The sequence below is a fragment of the Grammomys surdaster genome, unplaced genomic scaffold (assembly GCF_004785775.1).
Source record: "Grammomys surdaster isolate TR1022 unplaced genomic scaffold, NIH_TR_1.0 363, whole genome shotgun sequence".
In the NCBI taxonomy this organism is placed as follows: Eukaryota; Metazoa; Chordata; class Mammalia; order Rodentia; family Muridae; genus Grammomys; species Grammomys surdaster.
Window position 1 is genome coordinate 8931353 of NW_021604782.1, and position 14285 is coordinate 8945637.

Genomic DNA, 14285 nt, shown 5'->3' on the forward strand with positions numbered 1-14285 from the left:
TTTACCTGGAATCCCTCGTAACCACGCCTATCAGGATCCCAGAAGAATTTCCTACCAGGCAACACAGATAGCAATCACACTCTACTAAGAACCAGAGACAACAGAAACCCAGGAACAAAACACCCACCCAACATAGACAAGACCAGATATCAGCACCTAGAATTAAGATCTTCTCAAAATTATGATGCCTATCTCGAAAAGCCAAAAAAAAAAATTATGATGCCTAGACACCAGCATAAAAACACAATCAGTAAGAGCCAGGACACTGTCTCCATTAGAGCCCAGCAACCCTACCACAGTATGCCCTGAGAATTGCAATATACCTGAAGCACCAGAAGAAGAACTTAAAAGAGCCTTCACGAATATGATAGAGTTCCTTAAAGAGAAAATGAAAAATTCCCTTGAAGAAATTTATAAAAACACAAACAGTAGAAAGAAATGAACAAAACAGTTCAAGACCCGAAAGTGAAAACAGAATCAATAAAGAAAACCCAAACTGAGAGAAATCTGGAAATGAAAAATTCTGGACCTCAAACAGGAACCTCAAGAGGTAAGTCTCATCAACAGAATACAAGATATGGAAGAGAAAATCTCAGGTACAGAAGACACACTAAAAGAAACAGATACTAAAGAAAATGTTCAATCTAAAAAAAGAAAGAAAAAATTCTGTTACAAGACATCCAGGAAATCTGGTGGCACTATGAAAAAAACAAATCTAAGAATAATAGGAATAGAAGGAAAAGAAACCCAGGTCAAAGGCACTGAAAATATTTTTAGTAAAATTTCCTAACCTACAGAAGGAGAATGTCTATCAAAGCAGAAGTATAAAGGCCACCAAATAGACCAGACCAGAAAAGAAAGTTCCCTTGGCACATAATAATCAAGGCACTAAACATACAGAAAAGAAAAATAACATTAAAAGCTGCAAGGGAAAAAGACCAAGTAATTTATAAAGGCAGATCTATTAGAATAATACTTGACTTCTCAATAGAGACTCTAGAATCCAGAAGGACCTGGACAGATGTGCTACAGACTCTCAGAGACCACAGATGCCAGCCTACTAGACTACCCTATTCCCAGCAAAAATCTCAATCACAATAGATGGTGATAATAAGACATTCCTTGATAAAACCAAATTAAAGCAACAAATTCAGCCCCATAGAGGGTGCTATAAAGCAAACCTAAAGAGGTTTAACTACACCTAAGAAAACACAAGGAATAAGTAATCCCAGACCAGCAAATCAAAAGTGGGAAAACACACACACACACACACACACACACACACACACACACACGAGCAAAGTAACAGGAATCAACAAGTACTGCTTATTGACATATCTCAACACAAATGGTCTGTTTCCCAATAAAAAGACAGACCAACTGTATGGATGAAAAAAAAAAACCAGGATATATCCTTCTGTTGCACCAAGAAACACACCTGTACAACAAGAATAATCATCACCTAAGGGTAAAAGGGTAGAAAAGATATTTCAAGGAAATGGACCTATGAAGCAAGCTGGTGCAGCCATCTTAGTATCTGACAAAACAGACTTCAAAAATAATCAGCAGAGATGGAGAAGGACACAACATGCTCATCAAAAGAAAAATCCACCAATAGGATATTTTAGTTGGTTGGCCTGATGCTGCTTGTATTCTAAATGGATCCCTAAGAGGAGACCAGGTTGTCCAAGAGATGAGAGAGTCTGTGGGTAGACCCAAGTGACACTGTGTGACCTTGCTCCCAAGTTATTTTTGATTGGTGAAAAAAGATGCCAACAGCCAATAGTTGGGCAGATGAGACATAGGCAGGGTTTAGGGGTCCTGGGCTTGGGGACTGGAGGAGAACCACATAGGAGGGAGAAGAAGGTGAGAAGGAAAGAGAAGCCACTATGGGTTAGGTGAGTCATGAAAATGTGGCTCTGAGGGCTGGCCAATTGGAGTTAAGAGCAGCCCAGATGAAACATAGTAAGTAATAACAATAACTCAGAGTTATCGATAGGAAAGATTCTAATAGCACATAGGGTAGATATCTGCCCAGCTCTTAGGTTGTTTAAGGCTTACTGTAAATATAAAGGTTGTGTGCATGTGTCTTTTTTTTTCAGGGAACTAAATAGTCAAAGGCAGAGGAGAAACCATGGACTGGGATTACAATTTTCGACAATAGGACATTGCAATTCTTAATATCTATGTCAGAAACACAAGGGCATCCAGGTTCATAAAAGAAATGCTACTAAAGTTTAAATCACATATTGACCCCTCACACACTAGTAGTGAGCGACTTCAATACTCCATTCTCACCATCAGTAGAAAGGTCATCCAGACAAAAACTAAACAGAGAAAGAAATGCTAGCACTAATAAATGGTATAAACCAAATAAACCTAAGGTATTTACAGAACATTTTACCCAAACACAAAAGAGTATATCTTTCTTCTCAACACCTTGTGAAACTTTCTCCAAAATTGAACACGCATACTGAATATCAAGCTGGACAGAGACAAAAAGTTTTCAGACTCACTACTGAATGAAAAACTGGTCAAGCTGGGCAGTGGTGGCACACGCCTTTAATCCCAGCACTTGGGAGGCAGAGGCAGGTGGATTTCTGAGTTCGAGGCTAGCCTGGTCTACAGAGTGAGCTCCAGGACAGCCAGGGCTACATAGAGAAATCCTGTCTTGAAAAAACAAAAAAAAAGAAAAGAAAAGAAAAACGGGTCAAAACCCGGGTGTGGTGGGTAGTACATGCCTTTAATCTCAGCATTTGGGAGGCAGAGAGATAAGCAGAGCTCTGTAAATTTGAGGGCAGCCTGGTCTACAGAGTGTGTTCCTGAACAGCAAGGGTTACACAGAGAAACCTTGACTTGAAAAACAAAACAAACAACAAAAAACAAAAACAAAAAAAGAAAGAAAAGAAAAGTAGGTCAAGACAGAAATTGAGAAATTAAAGGCTTTCTAGGGTTGAATGAAAATGAATACTCAACATTGTAAGAGTAAAAATTAAAACAACTTGGTAAAAACCGCAGGACGGCTTGCTGAGCTTGCTGAGAAAAGCCATAATAAAAATATCAAGCACCTCTAGGGACAAGGTGACCAGAAATATAGAAACAACCAAAAACATATCTTGACCAGTCTAAACATGGCCAAGTGAGTAATGGGCCACCTGGTGTTTATCCTAGAAGGTCTGAGGCTTCATGGTCAAAAATAGTGGGTCATCCAGCCTGTCAAAATGATTGCTTACGCAAAGTGCTGATGTTTGAAATATCCAATCATATGTAACCGCGCCAGAATTTCCCGCTTTTCCCTTCCCCCTTGTGCCTCCCCCTATAAAAGTTCTAAACTTCCTGGGGTCTTCATCGAAATTCTCTCCCCTGCGTGGGATGAGTTTCGATCCAAGGGCCCTTGTTAGTAAACTGCCTTTTGCCATTGCATCAAGTCAGTCTCTCATGTCTCCTTGGGTGTGCGCTGATCGGGACTTGAGTTGGGGGTCCTCTTCTTGGGTCCTTACAATATAACAAAATATATAAGTCACAATCAAGGCAGTTTTAAGAGGAAAGAGCTAAACGCATACACACACATGTATATGTGTGTGTGTGTATGTATGTGTGTGTGTGTGTGTGTGTGTGTGTGTGAGTAAAGAGATCTCATACCAGTAACTTAACAGCATACATAGAAGAACTAGGACAAAAAGAAATCACACCCAAAAGGAGTAGACAATGAGAAATAATCAAACTCAGGGCCTAAACCAATAAACCACAAACAAACAAACAAAAAACAATACAAAGAATCAATGAAACAAAAAATTGGTTCTTTGAGAAATTCATTAACAAACCTGTATCCAAATTAATAAAAGGAGAATAGAGACTATCCAAATTAACAAAATTAGAAATGAAAAGGGAGGCATAACAATAGACACTGAGGAGATCCAGAGAATCATAAGAACACACATTAAATGTAAATCAAAACTACTTGGACATTTCACTTTATACCAGTCAGAATGGTTAAGGAAGGTCAATAAAACAAGTGACAGCTCATGTTGGTGAGGATGTGGTGTAAGGGAACACTCCTCCATTACTGGTAGGAATGCAAACTTGTACAGCCACTATGGAAATCAGTGTGGCAGTTCCTCAGGCAATTGATCTACCTCAAGATCCAACTATACCATGCTTGGGCATATACCAAAAGGATCCTTCATCCTACCACAGAGACACTTGCTCAACCATGTTCAGAGCTGCTCTATTAATAATAGCCAGAAACTGGAAACAAGCTAGATGTCCCTCAACAAAAGAATGGATAAATAAGAGTGTGGTACCGCCGGGCAGTGGTGGCGCACGCCTTTAATCCCAGCACCTAGGAGGCAGAGGCAGGCAGATTTCTGAGTTTGAGGCCAGCCTGGTCTACAGAGTGAGTTCCAGGACAGCCTGGGCTATACAGAGAAACCTTGTCTCGAAAAACCAAAAAAAAAAAAAAAAGAGTGTGATACCTTTACACAATGGAGTATTACTCAGTTGTTTAAAAAAGTAAAATTCACAGGGAAGTGGATAGAACTAGATGGGGGAGGGGGCATCCTAAGTGAGGTAACTCAAACCTAGTAATACAATATGGTATATGTATGCACTTACAGGTGAATACTAGCTAAGTCAATGATAACTAAGCTACAATCTACAGAACCACAGAGAGTGGTTATAAACGGATTAGGAGAGGTACAGATAGATTTTCTAGGGACGGGAAATAGATATTATGTATGGATGGGGCTGGAACTGGAAAGGGAGGATCAACTGGGATGGGGAGGGGAAGAAGGGAAGAGGGAGGGAATATGAGGAATGACAGTTAAAATTAAGGGCTATTTGAGGGCTAATATGGAAACAACATAGTAGAAGCTTCCTAAATGTATATATATTCTTATATGTATATATATTAAGGTGACCTAAATGGAATTGTCAAATAATGGGGGAAACAGACCCAACTGGCCATCTCTTGGTACCAAATGAAGCTTCCAGTCCCAGTATTAGGTTACATATAATTGAGTTGCTGGCCAAAGGGATCCTATGGGAACCCCCAAACAACACAGGCTATTTCCATGACTATAGGTTGCTCTCTACAAACTGACAGCAAGGCCCCATTTCTGAAGACAACACTTACACAATCCATTGAACATGGAGAAGTTGGACTGGTGCCTACATATAGCCTCAAAGTCTTTGGTACAAGATGTTCCGCACACTACCAAAGGAGAAATGTAAACACCAACCTAGCCACGAACAAACTCTACAATGCTGTCCTGCCTGCAACATATACTAGCACAATAGCGGCACAAAGTTTGATGGAGTAACCACCCAATATCTGATTTGACTTATGTCCTACTCCACATGATAGAACACAAACCTGATACTGCTTGGGTGATCAAGAACCTGAGCCTAGACAGCCTAGAGACCTAAGATAAACCCAAATACTATTCTTCTTCTTTTTTTTTTTTTTTTTGGTTTGGTTTTTTCGAGACAGGGTTTCTCTGTGTAGCCCTGGCTGTCCTGGAACTCACTCTGTAGACCAGGCTAGCCTCGAACTCTCGAACTCAGAAATCCGCCTGTCTCTGCCTCCCAAGTGCTGGGATTAAAGGCGTGCGCCACCACCGCCCGGCCAAATACTATTATTCTAAAAACAAAAACACAGCAATAAAGTGACTCCGATTTGGCATTCTGCTATATTCATAGATCAGTGCTTTGCTCAGTCATCATCAGAGAAGCTTTCTTCTGCAGCAGATGGGAACAATACAGAGACCCACAGCCAGACATTATGCAGAGACTGAGAGACTTACTTAACAGGATGCCTGCATCAAATCCCTCCCCTCAGGGCTCAAGGAACCCTATGGAAGGTAGAAAGAGTATAAGAGCCAGAGAGTGTGGGGGACACCAAGAAAACAAAGCCCTCTAAATCAACTCGATCCATGCACACATGAAGGCAGAGGCAGAGGCAGCATGCAGAGCCCGCATGGGTCTGAAACAGATGGGTCCTGGAGCTAAAAGAGGTGAACACATGCCTCCAACCTTAATCCAGAAGCAATCTCCAATTGCAAATGAAAATTTAGTTTTTTCCAAGGGAGTGTCACTGGGGAGACAAACTACTCTTAAGGGTAGGCTGCCTGCCCAGTGATAGATGGCCAACACAAAATAAAGTTAATAATGGAATCTTTGGAGGTTCCTTGTCTCACAATGACATGTCAGCACTTTCCTTTCCTTTCCTTTCGTATTTTATCTGATTACTTATATATATAATATTCATCTCTCTTTTTACCCTACAGGTTTTTGCATATACCCTTTGCATATATCTTATGGCTTCCTGTTTAGCATTTTTATGGGATTTCTAAGTATGTGAACAAGTGAGACTGTTTCTTGTGCCTTTTCTTGGGTTTATATCCTTCTGCTTGTTTGTTTTGTCCAATTCCAATGTGTTTCATTTTTGTTTTGATTTGTTATATTTTATTATCATTCCTTAGATGCCTGCTTGTTTTCTAATGAGAGAGAGAAGCAGGTAGATCCAGGTGGGACAGGAGGGCAAGAGGAATTGGGAGGAGTAGGGGGAAGGGAAACCAAAATCAGGACATATTATGTAAGGAGAAAAATCCATTTTCAATAAAAGGAGAATATCATAGAAAAAATACTCTAAAGTTTCTCCCTTACTCTTGGAGAAATACAAGATACAAGAAGAAAGAGCTTAACACTCCCATATCTGTGTTACTCGTTGAAGAAAACACATGATATAAGATGAAATAGCTTAAGGGTTTATCTGTATTACTCAATGAGAGTATTGGTTATATGTGGACCTTCATAGACTTCTGATTTTAGTTCTTTAATTTTTTTTAAAGCCATGACACAATTAATACTTGGTAAAATACCGAGTCAACTCTTGTTCCCTTGACACAAATGAAATGAAGATCAACGTTTCCTGGTTCTTCTCATTTCTCCTCCCCCAGTGTTACTTGTTCTCTTTCCACTGGAGCCTCTTCTTTTGCCTGACCTGTGAATACTGGTGTTTGTGAGATGTCCCATCTACATGGGTTTTGCTTCCCTTGGCTATTGTTCTTTTTGGGTCATTTTACCCACTACAATCATTAATTCCTTTAGACAGTTGGTTGAATATCTACAATATCTATTCTTGGGACTAACACTATACTAGGAAACAAAGTCTTGTTCCCACAAAGTCCATTTGTTAAAGGGAAGAACAACTAAATAATGTCAATGAAAAAACTGCAATGTATTTAATATAACAAGGTTGCATACAGACATCAAGTAACAGTCATAATGTTGGTATGTTTAGAGAATACAGCTAGTGAAAGGCCCACTGAAGAGATATTTTGGTAGCTACCTGAATACTGATGGGAATTGAGCCATAAGATTTAAAGGGGAAAACAAACTTGGTAGATTCCAGGTAAGAGTAAGATCAGAGTAACTGGAACAGAGGAATGTGGACAGGCAGAGACTGAATCATTATGGACTTTGTAAGACATGGTAAGCACTTAGGCTTGTATTGTTTGCTGGGGCACCATTTGTGGGTTATAGTTAGAGGTATTTCATGATCTAATTTATGTCCTTTAAAAATGTTTTCAATTGAAACAGAATGATAACACTTCTTCCCTCTAGCACCTCTTCCCTACTTGAGAGTTGATAGCCTCCTTTCTTTGAATTTCTTTATTTTCTTATTAGAAGAAATAAATTAAAAGAAAATATAGGAGCAAATTCTTATGACCTTGGAGTTTGGAAAATTATATATATATATATATATATATATATATATAAAATTAAACAAACTTGTGAGAGCTGAAGCTACACAAGTTGAACTATCAGAGTTTTAAGATGTGCTTCAAAGAACACCATCAGGAAAGTGAGAAGACAAACCACAGGACAAAAGCATTTACAAACCACATGTCTGATCCAGGATTTGTATCTGGAATATACAGAAAACACTTAGAAGCAGGCTTTTGCCCTCTGATATCTAGCTGGGGTCAGCCATCAGGAAGCCATGGCAAGAAATCAAAGGTGGGAGAGGAACAGGTTTGATAATTACTCCTCCTGGTTCCATCTCTGTTGGATCAGTTTGGAATCGATAATACATATCCACCAAGGGTTGTGTGTTTTACAGCTGGGGAAGCAATGACTTCCTGCTGATCTAACCCTATAGTTCTTTTCCTGTTGTCCTCTTAACTCAATAGTACAGCTATAATAAAAAGGACCAATGATAAAGCATTAGTAAGGATGTGAATAAGCCATAAGCTTTATGATACATGTAGGAATATAAATAGTACAGTTGGGGCTGGAGAGATGGCTCAGTGGTTAAGAGCATTGATTGCACTTCCAGAGGTCCTGAGTTCAAATCCCAGCAACCACATGGTGGCTCACAACCATCTGTAATGAGATCTGATGCCCTCTTCTGGTGTGTCTGAAGACAGCTACAGTGTATTCATATATAATAAATAAATCTTTAAAAAAAAATAGTACAGTTGACTGGATCACACCTGGCAGTCCCTTAAAAAGTTAAACACAACTTACTGTATGACCCAGTAATTCCAATTCTAGATAACTGTTTACACAAAAACTTGAATATGAATGTTAATAGCAGAATCACTCACAATTGCAGAAAAAGGAAATTAAGGATGAACAGCCTTAATGTCCGTCCTAATGAACAGGTAAGTAAAATATGATATATCCATATAGCAAACTATGATTTAGAATAAAAATAAATGAAATCTGGATATAGGCCACATAAGTAAATGTGGTGGGGGTTTTGTCATTTATTTTCATTGCAACTAAGAAATATTTAAATTGGGCCCCCGAAGAGAATAGGAACTCCACAGGAAAACCAACAGAGTCAACTAACCGGGACCCTTGGAGCTCTCAGAGTCTGAACCACCAACCAAAGAACACACACAGCCTGGACCTAATCCTCCCTGCACATATGTAGCAGATGTGCAGCTTGGTCTTCATGTGGGTCCCGAACAGCAGGAATGGGGGGCTATCCCAAAAGCTGTTGCCTATACATGGGATATGTTCTTCTAGCTGGGCTGCTTTGTCTGGCCTCAGTGGGAAAGGAAGCACCTAGCCTTGCAGAGACCTGAAGTGCCAGGGTGAAGGCATACCCAGTGAGACCCCACCCACTCAGAAGAGAAGGGGAAGAGAGGATGGGGGAAGGACTGTGGGAGGGGTGACTGGGAGGAGGCAGTGAGGATATAAAGTGAATAAGTAAAAAATTAAATTAAATTTAAAAAAGAAATATTTAAATTATAAAGTTTGAAAATATGAATAACAAAAACCTCTCCAGCCGGGCGGTGGTGGCACACGCCTTTAATCCCAGCACTTGGGAGGCAGAGGCAGGCGGATTTCTGAGTTCAAGGCCAGCCTGGTCTACAGAGTGAGTTCCAGGACAGCCAGGGCTACACAGAGAAACCCTGTCTCAAAAAAACCAAAAACCAAAAACCAAAAACCCAAAAAAAAAAAAAAAAAAAAACCAAAACAAACAAAAAATCCTCTCCAGTATCTGATACACATATGCATGAATTGAAGCAATTATCTGGATTAGTACTGAAAACTGTGGCTTCTGGATTCAGTGCGGCTTCTGGACTCAGTGCACAAGAGGATACTCATCTTTTTCTCATTGCTCCACGTTCCTCCTTCTGCCAGTGTGCTCTGCTCAGTGATTGTGATGCTTTGTTTTTAAGCTTTGTTTCTTGAATGCATAGCTATACCTTCACTTGTTTTGTAGCTTGTATATACATATAAATATGCAAATATCTGAAGGATGACTGAACTGATAATAAATATTGACAGAATACATTATAAAATTGTCTTTAGTCTGCATTTTTACTAAAGGAGGTTTAATATTAATATAGATTAATAAACTTTGTTCAGAAGCTTGACATATTAACTAAAAGTATAATGCCACCAATTAATTTCTGAGTATCTTTTATAACATCAATGAAGAGAGTAATAATTAAAGTGTGGTAAACTAGGGAAGGATACAAAGAGGCTATAAATAACTTCCAATTAACCTCTTCTTTGTGCTTGAAATCAGATATTTCTTTAAAGAAAATGTATAGGAAGTAAAGGGACTTTCAAGTGTCTGAGGAGCTTACTGTTTGTCTTCTATAGATAAAGAGAATTTGAGATTCAGGATACATACTTCTCAGGAACATCCTCCACACAGAACCTTGCTCTCCACTGATCCAAGACCGAATTATCTGTCATTTCCAGATATGGAATAGCTGAGGCCAAAAAAGAACAGTCAACATTAGCTTCTAAAATATCCTTCTACACTTAATAGAACGCCAAACATTCATCATTTTTATTATGGAGTTATCTTTATTTATTCACAAATACAATTACTTTTTCAAAGTGCTATTTGATTCTGGTCATTATAATCTACTTGTACTAAACTCAATCATAGTCAAGAAAATATCATCTGAATGTATTAATAACTCCCTCCGTCTCACAGCTTCTCTTTGCTTAGACACTGCCATGACCCTAGATAATCCTGTTCAACAGTTCGTGCTCTTCCTCACAAGGCCTTCATTAAGCACTCCAGTTCATTGTGCTGTGCTCTCCTCAAAGTTCCCTAATATGGCTAGTAGAACTCTGGTACTTTTCTAGAGCTTTATATTAAAATGTTATGCATCTATAGATCACTTTTCAAATTAGATCCTTGATTCCTAAAGAAGAGGGACATTATACTTGTGTCAGAATATGCAAGTGCATATTCTACCATGAGTAGTATCCTGTCAGAGTTTCTCTCGGTGTTACTTTTGCCTAGGTTTGTTACTTTGATTATGTTACATCTTTATCCATGCCTCATGGAAAACAAGGTAGTGGTTCAGAAAACACATCTGGGAATCACTCAGCCTAGATTGTAATCCTTGTGCTACTACTTATTAGCTTCATGATCTTGAGTAAATCTCATAACCTTTCTATGTCTGTTTCCTTAAATATGAATTGGGAATAAAAGCTATCTCATAATAGTGTTGTTGAGATTTAACATGATGAGATACTCAAATTACAATGATGACGGACATATTGCAAGTACCCAGTAAACTTTAGCAGCTGTTGGTTTTTTTTTCTGGCTTTGTTTTTTCAAAAGAGGAAGAAATGATTAGCTGTCTCCTTTACTTTCAGAGCAACAGCCTGATAAAAGCTCCTCTCTAGAGCTACAGAGATGGCTCACTGGTTAAGAGCATTGGCTGCTCCTCTAGAGGACTCAGGTTCAATTCCCAGCATTCACATGGCAGCTCAACTGTCTGTAGTTCCAGTTCCAGGGGATCTATCGCACCACACATCCATGTGATGCATACATCTGTGAATGCTGGCAAAATGCTCATATACATAAAATAATATAAATAAGTCTTTTTTTTTTTTAAAAAAAAGAGCCATTCTACACCTTCAACATGATTATCACTTCAATCCATTAATCCCTCCATTCGTATATTCACCATGATTTTTTGTTTCTTCTTCATGCAGCTCTCTCTGTCAGTCCTATAATCTACCAGCCTATTGTTTGTTGTGAGTCTTAAGATCCGTATCACCCTGTCTACAAAAGGGAAAAGACTTCTGGCTCCTATTGAATACCATTTTTTCTAACTGTATTCTTGATTTTATTCTTCTTTACTCTTAAGTTATTTTTTTCCTTTCCTGCAAACACTCCAAGTTGTCTTTTTATCATATGCTGAAAAAAAAAAGCACATTAGTAAAATAACAGTTGTCCATGGTTACGTATACCTTTAATACAATCACTCAGAAGGTAGAGAGAGGTGAATGTCTGAGGTCAGGGTCAACCTGATCTACATAGCAAGTTCCAGGACAACCAGAGAAACATAATAAAGAGAGCTTGTCTCAAAAAAAAAAAAAAAAAAAGGAAAAAAAAAAAGAAAAGAAAAATAATCTTTAATCTTTACCCCATTTTCTTTGAGCTACTGCTTCATTTTACTTCAAACAGGCAGTACTTTTAGTACTGGAAATGCTACTGCTCCTTGCAGGATACTCAATAAACTTTTCTTTAAAGAGAGAGAAAGGTTTGGGAGGGCTAGAGAGATGGCTCAACGGTTAAGAGCACTAGTTGTTCTTCCAGAGATCCTGAGTTCAACTCCTGGCAACCACATGGTGGCTCAGAACCATCTGTAATATAATCTGGTGCCCTTTTCTAGTCTGCAGGCATGCATGCAGACAGAACACTGTATATACAATTAAAAAAATAAATCTTTAAAAAAATGTTTTACATCAAATGAACATTTCTTAAGTGTTGCCCAAACCCACTGTGTTCATTTCCCATTCTCTTCTCACTATACTCCAAGGCTACAATGTGTGTATAGAGGTCAGAGTCAGTTCTCACCTCCAGTCCCATGGGTTCCAAGGTTCAAAGTCAGGCTGTCAGGTTTGGCAGCAAGCATCCTTACCCACTGAGCTGTCTAGTAAGACATGTCTAGTCCCCATGTCTCTAATTTTGACTCCCAACCTCTACCCTTCCCTTAATTTAGATAACCAGAATTGTCTTTTCTGAAATATGATTTGGGCTCTCTCATTCTTTTTCTTAAAACTGCCCAATGGCTTCCCATATTTGCAACTTTATTAGCCAGTTTGAGCTGTTATACCCAAGTACTACAGACTAGGTGACTCAACTAAGAACATTTATTTTTCATGGTACTATGGATTAGAAAGTCCAATAACAAGACTCCGACAGACTTGGTATCTGATGGAGATTCTCTTCTACTTCATCTTGCTATGTCCTCATGAGAGAAAGGAAAAGGGGTTTTTCAGGGTCTCTTGTTCAAGAGAGCTAATCTCCAGTCTTATGACCCCTCTTCTGAATACAATGACAACGGGGGTTAAATTTGAACATGGGGTTTCAAGGGCACACAGACATCCAGGCTGTTGTTTTTATAAAAATAAACAGATAAGAAAGGTCCCTGTTACATTCTACAAAGCCTTAGATAATACAACATTTGCTCACATCTCAGATCTCCTTTTCTTACCCAGTCGTATGGCCTACGTTTCTTAATTTACTACACTGAATTCAGAAATAATTTTCAAGAAATGAAAACAAGCATACCTTCTGTCCATGGCCTCCTATATTTATCATCAATAATTTTTTTATCTTGATTTAAACATGAGGGAGTCTGAAGCAATAAAGCATCTCTGCAAAGCCTTTCTTTAACTGTGTTCTGTATGAAAAGGTAAAATAATTTTAACATATACTATTTACCAATATTCAGAATATTATTGTTATAAGTTAATATAATTTTTAAAGCAATATGCTTGTTATAAAAATGTCAAATTAAAGAACCACATAATAGAGAATAATATCAGCTAGTTGTCTTATAAACATTTTTTTCTATGACAGGCTAAAATATATGCATGTTTAACTAACAAAAAAAGTACTATATCATTTAACAATGTGATTTTTTCTTCCATTTACCAGTACCACAGCCTACTTTGCAACAGAAGTGCTGCTGTCTCTATAGCTGAAGCGCTATCTCCTCTTGTCAGTCTCCTCTTGTGACTTTGACTTCCCATTGAATTCATTATTCCACATACAGGCAAAAATGTCTTTGTTTTTCATTATGTTTTATTTTGCCAAAAGTGTTACGTTAAGTAAGACATTATCATCATCCAAGAATAAGTGGTATAAAAGATCATTTAATCTGGCTTATGTAAAATGATGACCAAAGACACATATAAACAGAAAAAAAGGGCTGGAGAGATGGCTCAGTGGTTAAGAGCACCGACTGCTCTTCCAGAGGTCCTGAGTTCAATTCCCAGCAACCACATGGTGGCTCACAACCATCTGTAATGGGATTTGATGCCCTCTTCTGGTGTGTCTGAAGACAGCTACAGTGTACTCACATACATAAAATAAATCTTTAAAAAAAAAACAGAAAAAAAAAGCTTGACTAGCACTTTATCTAAAAAAGAAGTTATAAGAAATAACTTATATCTAAACATTTTTGTTTATAATTGCCTTTGGTATAATCTTCTCATAAATTATATTTGATGACATAGATGGCATTTGTTTTCTTCTTTCTGATACAAAGATAACTTGTGGGGAATTTTGAATGAGCATAACTCTGAATCTTTAGATATTCAGATCAGTTTCTTTCTCTTGTCTGTTAAACATTCTTACTTTGCAAGATCTTTATGGCTGGGCGGGTGGTGGCGCACGCCTTTAATCCCAGCACTTGAGAGGTAGAGGCAGGTGGATTTCTGAGTTCGAGAGTTCGAGGCTAGCCTGGTCTACAGAGTGAGTTCTAGGACAGCCAGGGCTA

General features: G+C 38.4%; 1 protein-coding gene across 1 annotated transcript in view; it reads right to left on the reverse strand.

Annotated features, from left to right (window-relative positions):
- Positions 1-6713, reverse strand: part of Shoc1 (shortage in chiasmata 1) — a 63149-nt gene extending 56436 nt beyond the window's left edge. Inside the window, exon 1 of the mRNA XM_028779871.1 lies at positions 6667-6713. Coding sequence (XP_028635704.1) covers positions 6667-6713 — 47 coding nt within the window. The remainder of the gene's footprint in view (positions 1-6666) is intronic.
- Between the last annotated feature and the right edge of the window lie 7572 nt (positions 6714-14285).